Source organism: Piliocolobus tephrosceles, chromosome 10 (genome assembly GCF_002776525.5).
Source record: "Piliocolobus tephrosceles isolate RC106 chromosome 10, ASM277652v3, whole genome shotgun sequence".
NCBI lineage: Eukaryota > Metazoa > Chordata > Mammalia > Primates > Cercopithecidae > Piliocolobus > Piliocolobus tephrosceles.
The window spans coordinates 114,932,176-114,948,107 of record NC_045443.1 but is presented as its reverse complement, the minus strand read 5'-3'; the positions used below and the strand labels follow the sequence as shown (position 1 = coordinate 114,948,107).

Below are 15,932 nucleotides of genomic sequence, written 5' to 3'. Positions count from 1 at the left end.
CACATAGTTCGGCACTTAATAAATATTTGATGAATGAAAGAGAGAGGAAATGGATGAACGATCAGCTTTTGAGGCAATGCTCGGCGAACCAAGGTTCTTAAGCCTGGGATCAATCAAGTAACAAGCTAGCAAAACTTAACTACTCCTTTTAACTCATGACTAATTGCTCTGGTGGGTTTTTTTTTTGCTTTTTTTTTTTTTTTTTTTTTTTTTGACAGAGTCTCACTCTGTCTCCCAGGCTGGAGTGCAGTGGTTCCCAGTGGTGCGATTGCGACTCACTGCAACCTCCGCCTCCTGGGTTCAAGCAGTTCTCTTGCCTTAGCCTCCCAAGTAGCTGGGACTACAGGCGCACAGCTGCCATGCCCGGCTAATTCTTTTGTATTTTAGTACAGATGGGGTTTCACCTTGTTGTCCAGGCTGGTGGCAAATTCCTGAGCTCAGGCAATCCATCCGCCTCAGCCTCCCAAAGTGTGGGATTACAGGCATGAGCTACCGCGCCCGGCCTCTGGTGGGATTTGATAAAGGATTTAATATCCAGCATTATCTCTAGAGAAGTTAAAAAATAAAATAAAATAAAGGATTTAATAATATGGTGCTTAAACACAAGGGCTTCAAGTGCCTCTGAGGAAACTCCTGAGGTCATCAAAGATCAAGAGAGTTCTCTTCTGTTATATTTCACGGATCCTGGTTCTTGCACAAAAGTCCCAATCCAGCATCTTCTCTCCCCCTTTCTGTTTCCCATTTCTCATCTCCATCTTCTTCCTTCCAGAGCTGTCAAGTTCTCGGCCAAGCTGATGGGGCAGGCTATGGCCAAGAGGGTCAAAGCAACCATCCTCTATGCCACGGAGACAGGCAAATCGCAAGCTTATGCCAAGACCTTGTGTGAGATCTTCAAACACGCCTTTGATGCCAAGGTAGGTGGGGGGTAGCCCTAGCTCCACCAGCTTCTCATGGTAAATTAAGGCAGGAAAGGGAGAGAGGGAAGTCAACAGAGAAGAAGCCTTTGGCAAAGGATGAAAGCACGACTGACAATGCCTATCAGCTCACACACACGTTGGCATAAATTTCAGGGGACTGTGATTTCCCTCTCCCCATGAATCCAGGAGTTACAAAATGAAATTCCCTTCTTTAGTGCCAAATGTTAGAGGGTTTATAAGAAACCATTCTGAGGTCAGTTTGGGAAGCTTTGCCTGAAGTACAGCGCAATGGTTTTCATTGCTGTGGCAGGACTTCCCAGAGCCTGTAATCTATAAGCATGTGTTCTAATCTCCAAAGGAGGCGAGGATAGAATGTAGACGTTTCCCAAACATGTTTGATCGTGGATCACTTGTTTTCATGGAGCATCTCAGGAGACTGGGATTTTCTAGAACCTATTTTGAGAAATGTTGCTCAGATGGTGATGAGACACAGGGCAATCATCTTTCCAGAAGGCAGATATCTCACACTTGTTTGGTCAGGTGCTCCACGCTGCTTGTGGCAGGATTAGAGAGGAGGTTGAGAAGACTTAGTCAGCTCTAGCCAGATCATTCCCAACCTAACTGGGGTCAGGAAGAATCCAAGACCAATTGACTATAAGAATCCCAAGGGATTCCATCAAGATCTGTTTCTGTGTCTGTCAATCTCTTGAACCATTGCTCCAGACTCTCCACAATCCTTCAGGCCACAGTGACCATAGCAAGGTCCCACGCTACCAAAAAGCATTTAGTTCTACCCACTTGAGCCCACTGAAATACTAACACCCCAGATCTTTCAGTTCTCCTTCGAAAGAAGATGACTCAAAATGACTCACATTTTTTCCTTTCTCTCCTCTTCCCCTTTCCTCATCGCTTCCTGTCTCTCCCACCTCTTTTCTCTCCTCATCCCCTTCTTCCTCTCCCCATTCCCTACCTGTGCCCCGCCCACCTAGGTGATGTCCATGGAAGAATATGACATCGTGCATCTGGAACATGAAACTCTGGTCCTCGTGGTTACCAGCACCTTTGGCAACGGAGATCCCCCTGAGAATGGGGAGGTGAGATGAGCTTTTACCTGTTCAAGAGTGTGGTTCCATCATCAGGAAGAAGTGGGGGCCACAGTTGAGACTCTTCCTGCACCTGCTGTACAGTAGCAAACCCTCCCAGAGCCTCAAAGCCAGTAATTTCCATTTGGATCCAAGTTATACAAAGGTTGGACATTTCCAAGTACTCAGTCTACGGGTGTCCACTAGTTAGCAAGTCCCTGGTGAAAATGTTGTCACCTAAATAAGCTATTTGTCTGCAATGGCTGCTCCTATCATGAGCTTGATATCCCCTGATGTAGATGAGGGACGTGGGGACAATATTTTTAAAGAAGGAAGTCTCCAAAGGGAAATTGTGTGCTGGGGGTAGGGGGTCCACCTCTGTAGTCATTTAAACAGCAGGTGTATCCACTGAGTCTGTAACCCAGGCATTACTGTCCAGCCTGAGCCCCTGACCACTCCTGACATCCTGACCTCCAGGCATCAGTCTCTTCTGTGACAGCCAGGACCCCAGACCCTCAGTGCCCGACCTGATTTCCCATTTACTAAGATGTGCTAATTTCACCCATATGTTTTCACCTCCAGAAATTTGGCTGTGCTTTGATGGAAATGAGGCACCCCAACTCTGTGCAGGAAGAAAGGAAGTAAGTGAATGACCCCTCTGACGTCACCCGCCACCCCCTGAGGGTAACTGGACATTGACTTTCGGCACCTGGGGTTCACATTTGAGTTCTGGATGGTGGCTGTACTCTGAAGTCCATTTGTGATGGATCTTAGTTGTGAGGTGTCTGCAGTCTACTAGGGCCAATATTTTGGTTTCTGAGTCTCTTACAGCCTTGTGCCTCAGTTTCCTTTTCTATCAAATAGAGATTATAGCACCTGCCTTGACTTTCTAATTAGTAAGAATAAAATCACAAACTAGATGTAAAAGCACTGTGTGCTGGGGGCGGTGGCTCATGCCTGTAATCCCAGCACTTTGGGAGGCCGAGGCAGGTGGATCACAAGGTCAGGAGTTCGAGACCAGCCTGGCCAACACGGTGAAACCCCATCTCTACTAATAATACAAAAATTAGCCAGGCATGGTGGCACATGCCTGTAATCCCAGCTACTCGGGAGGCTGAGGCAGGAGAATCTCTTGATCTTGGGAGGCGGAGGTTGCAGTCAGCCGAGATCGCGCCATTGTACTCCAGCCTGGGCAACAAGAGCAAACTCCTTCTCAAAAAAAAAAAAAAAAAGCCCTGTTGTAAATAGTGTTCTTCTTATTATTTTTCTCTCTCTGGGAACCTACATTCAAAATCAGTGCAAGGCAGTCAGGCATGGTCGCACATACCTGTGGTCTCAGCTACTCTGAAGGCTGAGCCAGAAGGATCACTTGACCCCAGGAATTTGAGGCCAGCCTGAACAGACAGATCTTTCAAAAACAAAAAAAAATTGCTAAAATCAAAGAATGGAACTTCTTTCCTTAGAAGGTTCCTGTCTGAGGCTCACAGTGAAATTGCAGCTAATCTAGAAGTTGAGTTCAAAAGATAAGATACCTCATAAGACAAAACATACCTGTAGTCAAAAATATGCTTGTAATGGAGCTGCATCTAATGTGGGACTGAGTTCTAAAGGTATTTGGTAAAGTAAAAAAGCATCTAATAAAACTTACCATTGATGGCTGGGAGCGGTGGCTCATGCCTATAATCCTAGCGCTTTGGGAAGCTAAGGCAGAAGGATTGCTTGAGGCAAACAGTTCAAACTAGCCTGGGCAATATAGCAAGATCCCATCTCTAAAAAAAAAATTAAAAATTAGCTGTGTGTGGTAGTGTGCACCTGAAGTCCCAACTACTCCAGAGGCTGAGGCAGGAGGATCACTTGAGCTTAGGAGGTCGAGGCTACAGTGAGCCATGATTGTACACAGCACCCCAGCCTAGCACAGCAAGACCTGGTCTCTAAAAAATAGAAATAAAAAAGTATTTTTGAGATGAAGTTTTGCTCTTATCACCAAGGCTGGAGTACAATGGCATGATCTCGGCTCACTGAAACCTCTGCCTCCTGGGTTCAAGCGATTCTGCAGCCTCAGCCTCCCAAGTAGGTGGGATTACAGGCACATGCTACCATGCCCGGCTAATTTTTTTTTTTTTTTTTTTTTTTGAGACGGAGTCTTGCTCTGTCACCCAGGCTGGAGTGCAGTGGAGGGATCTCGGCTCATTGCAAGCTCCACCTCCCAGGTTCACGCCATTCTCCTGCCTCAGCCTCCTAAGTAGCTGGGACTACAGGCACCCGCCACCATACCCAGCTAATTGTTTTTTGTTTTGTTTTGTTTTGTTTTTGTATTTTTAGTAGAGACGGGGTTTCACGTTGTTAGCCAGGATGGTCTCGATCTCCTGACCTCGTGATCCACCCGCCTCAGCCTCCCAAAGTGCTGGGATTACAGGCATGAGCCACCGTGCCCAGCCAATTTTTGTGTTTTTAGTAGAGACAGGCTTTCACCATGTTGGCCAGGCCGGTCTCAAACTCCTGACCTCAGGTGATCCGCCTATCTCAGCCTCCCAAAGTGCTGGGATTACAGGTGTGAACCACCGCACCTGGCCAAAAAAAAATTTATTTAATTACCCTTGAAAAGCCCTTGCATCCCCCACAAGGTATAGGACACATGGTGTGTGCACACTGAGCTGCCTTTCCATTAGGCCAACTCAGTATTTGCTCAAGCATGGAGCAGATCCCTGTGTCTTAAGGTGAATATCAAATGCTCTAGCTGGCTGGTGTTTATTGGCTATGTTAAGCAGAAAATCCTTTCTGAGGCCAGGCACGGTGGTTCATGCCTATAATCCCAGCATTTTGGGTGGCCGAGGTGGGAGGATCACCTGAGGTCAGGAGTTTGAGACCAGCCTGGCCAACATGGTGAAACTCATCTCTACTAAAAACATAAAAATTAGCTGGGCATGGTGGTGTGCACCTGTAATCCCAGCTACTGGGAGGCTGAGGCAGGAGAATCACTTGAACCCGGAAGGCGGAGGTTGCAGTGAGCAGAGATTGCACTGCTGCACTCCAGCTTGGGCAACAGAGAGAAGACTCCGTCTCAAAAAAAAAGAAAAAAAGAAAATCCCTTCTGATTTTCTTTGGGCAGAGAACATACTGCCATAGTCACATAAGTTTGATACCCAGGAGACTGACCGTTGCTGAGTCCTTTGTGATCAGCATCTTAGTCCTCACTCTCGCTACCTCTCTCCTTCCCACCGCATCCTGGATGGCCTCCCAGCAGGTTCCCTCTCACCCCTCCTTCAGGGAGAGATAGGGCACCATCGATTCTCCCCTCTAGGTACCCGGAACCCTTGCGTTTCTTTCCCCGTAAAGGGCCTCCCCTCCCCCATGGTGACACAGAAGTCCACGGTCTGGCTGCAGCCCGTGACAGCCAGCACAGGTAGAGTGTGCATGTGTGTACATGTCCACATGTGTGTACACGCATGTGTGTGCGAGTGTGTGCATGCAGGCCCGATGCCTGAGCATCCCAGGCCACACATCTAGGTCTCAAGGAGACCTGAGTTCTAGCCTGAGCTGTGTCACTAACTCACTAAGTGACCTTGAGCAAGTCACTTAACCCCTGTGGGCCTTGGTCTTTCTCCTCTGCCAAATAGAGAGAAATTAGCTCTGCCTTGCCCACTTCTGTGGCCTGTTGGCAGGGTCAAAGGGTAATAATAAAAAGGAAAGCATTTGGAAAAACCTCCAACCTCATACAAATGCACGTGCTGTTATTTTTACCACAACCATCAACCATTCCTCCAACACTAACAACACAGCCACCCCCTGATATATTGCATGACTCAATGTGAGACTATTTTAGGGCAGAAAATACACTTACATATATTTAGAACTTTCCTGATGCTGGAGCAAAAACTTTAAAGAACATCCAGCTTAGAAAACCCTGCTGCCAGAATGCACAGTTTATTTTCTTTTCTTCTTCTTCTCTCTTGTTTTTTATTTTCTTATTTCTTTTTAATTTTTTGTAATTAGATTTGTGTGTTGGGTTTGCTTCTTGAGGTTTGGGTTTTGTTTTGGAGTTTTGGTTGCTTGTTTGTTTGGTCTCCGATTTTTTGTTTGTTTCTGTTTGCTTTGTTTGGTTTTGCCTTACCTGAGAGCACAACTTACCACTTTTAGAGGAAAACTGAGAAATTGGATTTTTTTCAGTCTGAAGGTTCCTGAGCCTCTCATCCTGAGGTTTGAGTCCCAATGACGTCTTCCTTCGCCTTCAAAATAATTTAATTTAAAAATGCAGTCTCTTTCCATGCCAGGTGTCAGTGCTGAACATTGTTCATATTTACTTGAAATGTGAAATGTGACAGAACCCTGAAAAGTCTAAGGACCATAACTTTATGGAAGGACAGTATTGAATGGGATACTCCAGCACTGTCCAGAAGAACTTTCTAGAGAGATGTAGATGTTCTATATCTGTGCTGTCCACTATGGCAGCCACTAACCACACGTGACTCTGGAGCCCCTGAAATGTGGCTGGTGCAAGTGATACCCTGCTATGCCCCAGTGGTTCTCAAAGCTGAATGCACATCAGAATCACCTAGGGAGGTTTGCAGTGTACCAACCCACACTGACATGCATTTAATTCAAATTAATTTCACTTTAGATAGCCACACTTAGCCAATGGCTGCCATCTTGGACAGCATGGTCTAGTTTCCAACTACTTAAAGTGAAGTCTGGAGACACTGGCATCTCCTGGGAGCTTGTTAGAAACACAGAACTCCAAGCCAGGTCCCAGATCTGCTTAATCAGAATCTGCATTTTAATGAAATCCCAGGATGATTCTTGTGTACATTAAAATTTGAGAAAGGGCCAGGCGCAGTGGCTCATGCCTGTAGTCCCAGCATGTTGGGAGGCCGAGGAGGGTGGATCACCTGAGGTCAGGAGTTCGAGACCAGCCTGGCCAATGTGGTGAAACCTTGTCTCTACTAAAAATGCAAAATTAGCCAGGCATGGTGGTACATGCCTGTTATCTCAGCTACTTGGGAGGCTGAGGCAGGAGAGTTGCTTGAACCCGGGAGGCAGAGGTTGCAGTGAGACGAGGCTGTGCCATTGCACTCCAGCCCGGGCAACAAGAGTGAAACTCTGTCTCAGAAAAAAATATTTTTTGAGAAACAAGAAAGCATGGTCTCATGGTTTAGGGGAGTAGTTAGTTCTGTTCCTGACTTCTTACTGATTAAATCATTTTAACTTTATGGGTCTCAGGTTTCCTGAGTTAAGCATGGCCAGAAACCCTTTTAGTACCAGTAAGACCAAGTGCAGATGGACGGTTACCACTGTGGTGGACATGGGTACATTGGTAGATCATAGAAGAGACCATGGGAGTGTTATGGTTTGACTCAACGTACAAGAGAAGACCCTGGAATCAGGACTTGTCACTTGAAGATCCATCAAGGGTGTTGACCTCAGGAGGGAGCTCCAGGCCAGAGCTCACAGATTCTCTTTGGTTTTGACAGGAGCTACAAGGTCCGATTCAATAGCGTCTCCTCCTACTCTGACTCCCAAAAATCATCAGGTGATGGGCCCGACCTCCGAGACAACTTTGAGAGTGCTGGACCCCTGGCCAATGTGAGGTGAGCAAAGGGATAAGGGGGTCGGGGGTCAGGGAAAACTAAGGCTCCTGGGGAGCTGGACCTAGTTACAAAGTGAGCTCTTCATCGTGGAGGGGGAGTCTCCCTTTTATGTCCATTCATGTCTCACAAAACCAGCTGCATCCTGGCTGGCTGGGACCCCTCCCACCCATTAAGTCACATTGCCTGGTCTCCCCATGCACCGTTTTTGATCCTTTCTGTGACTTCTTTTTCTATACACACTCCCTCAGAGCCCCCTTACCCAAGGTTCACCCCATTATTTGTGCTGAAGGATATCAATCCCTGGATATTGCTCAATGAGCTGCCCTTCCCAATAGCTATGGTGTATACTTAATAGAAGCTTTTGTAGACAACGTGCTATGACCCCATGGTTCTCAATCCTGGAGGCTCTGCAGAATCACCTGGAGAGGTTTGCAGCAGACTAATACGATACCCAAGCCCCGTCTCCAGAGATTCTGATGGACTTGATCTGGAATTGGGCCCATGTGCTGCTTTTTTCTTTAAGTCTCTCCAGTTGACTCTAACGTGCAGTCAGATTTGACAAATACTGCCCTAACCTCACATTATCTCTTGGCCTAGTCACATACTATGAGATAATTTTAGGAAGTACGTGGACAAATATTTTGTATTACAATAGTTGTGTATTCAGTCTAATGGGTTCTTGGAAGGAAAGAAAACTAGGATGTCAAATGCTTGGTTTCGTGGATACTGATCAAGACAAGACTGATGTGAGTTGCCCTGTAGGAAGAACCTTCAGGCCTGGCCACAAATCTCTCAGACCTTCGCTAACTGAGCCTTCTCCATAATTACTCAGAGCAATGCTTAGTAGATGATACAGATCACTGGTTTGCTAGATACTGAAATATCTGTTATGTCCTCCAGGACATTTTCAAATAGGCTTTATGTTTTAAAGCAATTTTAGGTTGACAGCAAAATGAGCAGAAAGTACAGAGAGTTCCCACATCCTCCTGTCCCTACACACGCACAGTCTCCCCTCCTATCAGCATCCCACACCAGAGTGGTGCGTTTGTTAGAACTGACGCACCTACAGGGACACATCATTATCAGCCACAGTCCATAGTTTACTTTAGGGTTCACTCTTGGTGTTGAACATTCTATAGGTTTTGACATCAGTACTTTTTTCAGCTCAACATTGAAACGTCAGTTCTGGAGTTTGACAGTCAGACCCATTTTTCCCTTATTAAATCTATCATGGCAGGGGTTGGCAGACTAACGCCTGTGAGCCAAATCCAGCCTGGTCACTGCATATTTTTAACAACCCATGAGGTAATAATGCTTTTCTGACCGATGAACATTTGTAATCAGTTTGATGATAGAAAACATTACCTTTGAACCCCAATAAAGAAAATGTTATTATTCTCTCCCAAAATATGAATTCCAGTCTTCTCATAGTAGACCTGTGTTAAGATATGCTTAATTGTTATTATTATGTTTTTAATTTTATCAATTGAGAATGTTCAGGAATGTTTGTTTTCTTTCTTGTTTTGTGAGTGCCTATGTAATAGCTTCAATTTTGCTTCTTGGCCTGTAAGCCTAAAAATATTTGCTGTCTGACCCCCACATATAAAAAGTTTGCCAATGCTGGGCACAGTGGCTCATGCCTATAATCCCAGCACTTTGGGAGGCCAAGGCAGGCAGATCTCTTGGGCTCAGGAGTTTGAGACCAGCCTGGGCAACATGGCAAAACCCCATTTCTACCAAAAATATAAAAACTTAGCTGGGCATGGTGGCATGCACCTGTGATCCCAGCTACTCTGGAGACTGAGGTGGGAAGATCACTTGCGCCTGGGAGGCAGAGGTTGCAGTGAGCCAAGATGGCACCACTGCACTCGAGCCTGGAAGATAGAGCAAAACTCTGTCTCAAAAAAAAAAAAAAGTTTGCCAACTCCTGGTTTGGAGGCTTAAAATAGGCATTTTGAAATCATAAGCTGAAGATTGTGATGGAAATGTGACTAGTAGTGACTGCAGTCTAGGTCCTCAGGCCCACCAAGAAGAATATTAATGAATCAACCACCTGAATCATCATCTGTTGGTGAACACAAGAGTTGGGAGCCTTGGTCCATTGGGGCTACTATACCAAATACCATAAACTGGTGGCTTGTGAACAACAGTAATTTATTTCTCACAGTTCTTCGAGGCTGGGAAGTCCAAGATCAAGGTGCCGGCAGATTCAGTGTCTGGTGAGGGCCCACTCTCTGGCTCATAGATGGCGCCTTCCAGCTGCGTCCTTACATGGCGGAAGGTCTCTTCAGCCCCTTATGAGGCACTAACCCCATTCATGAGGCTTCACCTTCATGACCTAATCACCTTCCAAAGGCCACTAATACCATGACATTGGGGGTTAGGTTTCAACCTGTGAATGTGGGGGAGACACAAACATTCAGATCGTAGGAGTGATGAGCTAGTGAGGAAAAAGTAAAAGCAAGTTCAAAAGCACAAATGAGTGGTTGACAGTGTCAGTGGTAATCGAATATGGCAGACATCACAAACATAAATCACAGAAATTCGGGAAACAGCACCTTAACCAGAAGGCATGACTAGTGCTGGGAGCTCCCGATCTGCACTGGGCTAAGGCTGAGGCAGGTGGCTTCGGACAGAGATGCCCTTTCGTGTCCCCCCTCCAATCAGTCCACATCCAGTCATCATCTCTGTCTACCTTTCAGGCCACCACCCTGCAAGAAAAGGGTAACGTTTTTGGATTCAGGAAGATCATTAGTTAAAAGTAAATGGCAGGCTGGGCTCAGCAGCTCATGCCTATAATCCCAACACTTTGGGAGGCCGAGGTGTGCAGATCACCGAGGTCAGGAGTTTGACACCAGCCTTAACCAACATGGTGAAACCCCATCTCTACTAAAAATACAAAATTAGCCAGGCATGCCTGTAATCCAAGCTACTCGTGAGGCTAAGGCAGAAGAATCACTTGAACCTGGGAGACAGAGGTTGCAGTAAGCCGAGATCACACCACTGCACTTCAGCCTGGGTGATAAGAGCAAAACTCTGTCTCAAAAAAATAATAATAAATCGATAAGTAAATGGCAAAATGCTGTCTAATCCCACATACTTTATTTGGAAAGGCTCTGGGATTCTAGGGAAAGGAGGGCAAGAAAGAAGAGGAAGATTAAATGATACAATATGAGTGTGGATTTGAGGGGAGTGGATATTAACCTACATTAACTTTCACCTGTGAGGCACCTGGACCCACCCCAAGTTCATGCTCCAATGATGGAGGGTACCTTCCCAACTTCTCCTACCTTCTTCCTTCTTCCCCATCTCACTCTGTTACCATTTTGTCCCCATCAACCTAAAAAAGAGATTCAGGGGGCAGGGCCTGATCCTGTATGGAGTAGGTTAAGAAGTCCCACTCCATGGTTTATCTGAGATGACAGTCTATAGCAGAACACTCTGACCTTAAAAAGTGGGGCAAGGTGGGGTGTTTTGTCCCATTCATGAACCTGTTGTTCCTGTCACTGTGAGGTCTAGACCTACAGCCAAGACCAAGTTCTAGAAATGTGGCAGAAAGTGTCTGAAGAGCTGTGGACCACCCGTACAGGAGCCACCTAGGACACAGCCCTCCATTTCCTTCCTTCAGTCCAAGTGTCCCCACCTCAAAACAGAGAAACATCTCATGAACTTGACCCCACTGGTTCAAGCACCAACATTTTCTTGGTGGTATCTATACACAGAGGGTCTGTGAAGCAATTTAATTTCATAGACCCTACAAGGAATGTAACCAGAATATTTATAACTCTTTCATCCCCTTTTAGAAGAACCTGTCTGATGTGCTGATGACAGTTTCTTCTGGTCTCTTCATTAATACAAGTCCCTGAGGACCATTATGTTATAGTTTCATTATCTTCATAGTTAAAACTAATCTAGTTATGTCACTCATAGAATTCAAGCCTTCCACTAAAATAGACTAATTTCCCCAGTTGGTCCAGCTTAGAAGTGGACATGCACGAAACAGCCAGTAGTTCTAGGTCATTGCTATGCCTAATTTGTCCACCTTAGAACGAATTAGAATATTCTCCTGATGACGGCAGTAATTAAAAGAGACCAAAAGAAAGGGAGAGAAACCCTTGAGAGCCCTTAGGTTTAAAGTGCCCTTCCACAGATGAGCTTGGGGTTGCCTGACCACCATCAGCTAAACATTGTTCTTTTTGAGATGCCAGATATATTAGTTCAGGCTGCCATAACAAAATACCACAGACTAAGTGGTATTGGCTGTAATTCTAGAACGTACAGACAGCTTAAAGAATAGAAATTTATTTTCTCATGGTACTGGAAGCCAGAGTTCAAGATCAAGGTGCTAGCAGAGTTGCTTTCTGGTGAGGTCTCCCTTTCTGGCTTGCAGACGGCCACCTTCTTACTACGTCCAAACAGAGAGAGAGAGAGAGAGAGGTCTGGTGTCTCTTCCTCTTCTTATAAGGACACTAATCTTATCAGAACAGGGCTCTACCCTTATAACCTAATTTAACCCTAATTACCTCCTTAAAGGCCCTATCTCAAAATACAATTGTAAGGAGATTAGAGTTTTAATATACGAAATATTGGGGGACACAGTTTAGCCCATTACACCAGACACTCCCCACATTCCCCACAGTCCCTTAGCATGAACATTCTGTTGTCCCCTTGACAGGTTCTCAGTGTTTGGTCTTGGCTCACGAGCGTACCCTCACTTTTGCGCCTTCGGACATGCTGTGGACACTCTCCTGGAAGAACTGGGAGGGGAGAGAATCCTGAAGATGAGGGAAGGGGATGAGCTCTGTGGGCAGGAAGAGGCTTTCAGGACCTGGGCCAAGAAGGTCTTCAAGGTAATCTAGATCTCATGGACCTACAGGGAGAAGTAATGCTCCCCACACCCCCAAAGACAGCACCTAAACCATCAAGAAGAGAATAAACTTGAGAGAACCCTTAGTACCTCTCCCATGTATCCAGCCAAAATACAGCTTTAAACAGCTCAGACAAATTTGGGTGTCCTGAGAGCACATATTTTCTACCCAGAATCCAACATTCTACATTATGGGCAAGGAGTTGGTCCATAAAAAAAATTACAGAGTTTTGGAATGTCAGGGCTAGGAGGAAGCCATCCCTCACTCACATTTGGTATACAGGTACACAGAAAAACATAGAGTTGGTCAATCAAACCAAACTGAAGATCTTGGTAGTCTACCAACTTTGACAAGTGTACCCCTCTTGTGCTAGATCTTCACTGACCAATATGGTAGCCACTAGCCACACATAGCCATTTAAATCTAAACTTAAGCTAATTAAAATTAAATATGATGAATGGGTCAATAAAATGTGATACATCGATGCAATGGAATATTCTTCATCCATAAAAAATAATGAAGTGGTGATACATGCTACAACATGGATGGACCTTGAAAACTTTATGCTAAGTGGAAGAAGACAGTCACAAAAGAATATGTATTGCAGGATTCCATTTATATGAAATGTCCAGAATCAGAAAATCCATAGAGAGAGAAGGCAGGTTATTGGTTTCTAGGGGTTATGGGGATGGGAAATGGAAGTGACTACTAATAGATAAAAAAGTTTTTCAGTGTGGGGGGTGGGGGTGATGAGAATGTTCTGGAAGCAGATAGTGGGAAGGGTTGCATAACCTTATGGACGTTCTACATGCCACAAAATTGTACGTGTTTAAACAGTAAACTGTATGTTACATGAATTACATCTACACCTATCTACACAGTTCAAAATTAAATAGGGCTGGGCATGGTGGTTCATGCTTGTCATCCCAGCACTTTGGGAGGCTGGGCAGGAGGATTGCTTGAGCCCAGGGGCTCAAGACCAGCCTGGGCAACATAGTGAGACCTCATGTCTTTAAAAAACTAATTAATTAATTTAATTTAATAGGTTTAAAATCCCATTCCTGACTTCCTCCAGACAGAAGGGAGTGACAGACTCTGCATCCCCACCTCACCAGGAAACTACTGAAGTTCCTGGGGAAGCAAAGTAGAATTCCATGAGAACATGATGGATGTAGAAGAGAAAGCATATGGTGGCTTTGAAGTCCCTGGTACCATGCATGTCTAATTGATACCTTCTGAAGGTCAGGAATGTATTGTAAAAATAGAACATGTGCTAACATCAGGAATGATAAAAGCCATGTTGAGTGGCCCAGGTCAGTTTGCTGAGAATAAAACAAATGAAGTTAATTTGAGAGAGAGATTCCTATCCCTGTATTAACAAAAGTATACATGTTTTGTTTCGTTTTGTTTTGTTTTGTTTGTGAGACAGAATCTTGCTCTGTCGCCAGGCTGGAGTGCGGTGACACAATCTTGGCTCACTGCAACCTCCACCTCCTGGGTTCAATCTATTCTCCTGCCTCAGCCTCCCAAGTAGCTGGGACACTACAGGCACCTGCCGCCATGCCCAGCTAATTTTTGTATTTTAGTAGAGATGGGGTGTCACCGTGTCGCCGAGGGTGGTCGTGAACTCCTGAGCTCAGTCAGTCCGCCCCCCTGGGCCTCCCAAAGTGCTCCCAGGCATGGCACATAGTTTACATACAACGTTCACTACATTCACAGCTCCACTGAGATTCCAGAATCCCCAATTGTACCTGAAATTGCGCTGGAACTGCTGATGGCTGCGAACTTCCTAGATTGTTAAATAAAATAAATTATAATAAACTGTTATCTTTCTTCAGTATTTAAAAAAAAAAAATCTCATTGCTCAGTTGCAGTAAGCAACTAAGAATACACATTTTGCATTCTCAGTAGCCACAGGGGTAGGGATTACCATATTAGACGGTGTAAAACCTTTCCATCATGATAAGACATCCTATTGACCAGAGCTGTTTTAAATTTAAGGGCACAGGAGAATAAATGAACCATGCATGGCCTTCTGTCTGCATATGAGGATGACTAAACTGACCATTCTAGGCTGGGAGGTGGTAATGAATGTAGACCCTGCCACTTTTACCCATGCCATCCTAGCCTTGGAATGCATACTCATCAGCAACCCAGGGAGAAGAGTACTATGCAACCTTCTGTCATTTAGATGGCACTTTTCATCCTGAAAGCAAACGCAGGTAGAAAGTAAATGGGGAAGCTGAGGCCCCTGGGCTGTGAGGATTTCCATGTGGGGAGGCAGTGTTTATCAGCCTGTTCCTGCATTTCCTCCCAGACAAGGAGAGTTGAAATAATGGCTTTTTATACCCATTGGGATAATTCTGTTGCTTGATTTCCATCAGTCAACCCTGACTGAGCAACCAGGAAGGAAGGCCTGTTAAAAGCCACTGTACCCTTTAGCTGTCAACCTCCTGTCCTCCCATCCCACCCCCAGCTCTGGCAACCACAAACCTACTTTCTGTCTCTGTAGATTTCCCTGTGCTGGACATTTCATATGAATGGAATCATAATGTGGTCTTTTGTGACTGACTTCTTTCACTTAGTATAATGTTTTCAAGGTTCATTCATGCCGTAGCATGTCTCAGAACTTCATCCTTTTCTGTAGCCAAATAATATTCCATTGTATGGATGTGTCAAGTCTTGTTAATCCATTCATCCACTGATGAACATTTGGATTGTTTTAAAGTCAACATGAGGTCAAACAATGGTAAAAACTATTCTTAAAAATTATCATTATTTTGAATTATCTGTGGTTTTATCTTAAAAATAACTCAGGACATTGGCCGGGCATGGTGGCTCATGCCTGTAATCCCAGCATTTTAGGAGGCTGAGGCAGGCAAATCCCTTGAGGCCAGGAGCTCGAAACCAGCCTGGCCAACATGGCAAAACCCTGTCTCTACTAAAACTACAAAAATTAGCTGGGTGTGGTGGCACATGCCTATAATCCCAGCTACCTGGGAGGCTGAGGCATGAGAATAACTTGAACCTGGGGAGGAGGTTGAGGCTGCAGTGAGCCAAGATCGCACCACTGCACTCCAGCCTGGGTGACAGAGTGAGATTCTGTCTTAAATAAATAAATAAGGACAGCAATTCTTAGAATTGTTAAAATCGAAGAACAAGTGAGCTTGACCAAAAAAAAAAAAAAAGGAAAATGTATTTGCAGTCATCCAGACATTCAATATGCTCTGCCTTTATATAATTCTTAAATATTTAGAGGAAGATGGATTGGAAAATTCTGAGGTGTTTACTTTCTTCTTTAATGTTAAACCTCTACACACATTAATTATAGGAATAAATGACATAATAGAATTATATCTTAAGTGCAGGTTAGGTCCTAAAGTCAATGGCAAATCTGACATGTCCAGCACATTGCAGACACTCAAAATATATAGGATGGATGGATGGATGGATGGATGGATGGATGGATGGATGGATGGA

The 15,932-nt window shown here is 44.9% G+C and overlaps 1 protein-coding gene and 1 pseudogene across 2 annotated transcripts in view; both read left to right on the top strand.

The window, feature by feature from the left end:
- Window positions 1–15,932, top strand: part of NOS1 (nitric oxide synthase 1) — a 115,571-nt gene that overhangs the window by 70,167 nt on the left and 29,472 nt on the right. Inside the window, exons 13-18 of one of the 2 annotated variants that reach the window (XM_023204347.1) lie at window positions 770–914; window positions 1,907–2,011; window positions 2,582–2,640; window positions 5,301–5,402; window positions 7,468–7,584; window positions 12,260–12,434. In XM_023204347.1, coding sequence (XP_023060115.1) covers window positions 770–914; window positions 1,907–2,011; window positions 2,582–2,640; window positions 5,301–5,402; window positions 7,468–7,584; window positions 12,260–12,434 — 703 coding nt within the window. The remainder of the gene's footprint in view (window positions 1–769; window positions 915–1,906; window positions 2,012–2,581; window positions 2,641–5,300; window positions 5,403–7,467; window positions 7,585–12,259; window positions 12,435–15,932) is intronic. The other variant, XM_023204355.1, reaches the window with a different exon arrangement.
- Window positions 13,615–14,253, top strand: LOC111537523 (annotated as a pseudogene).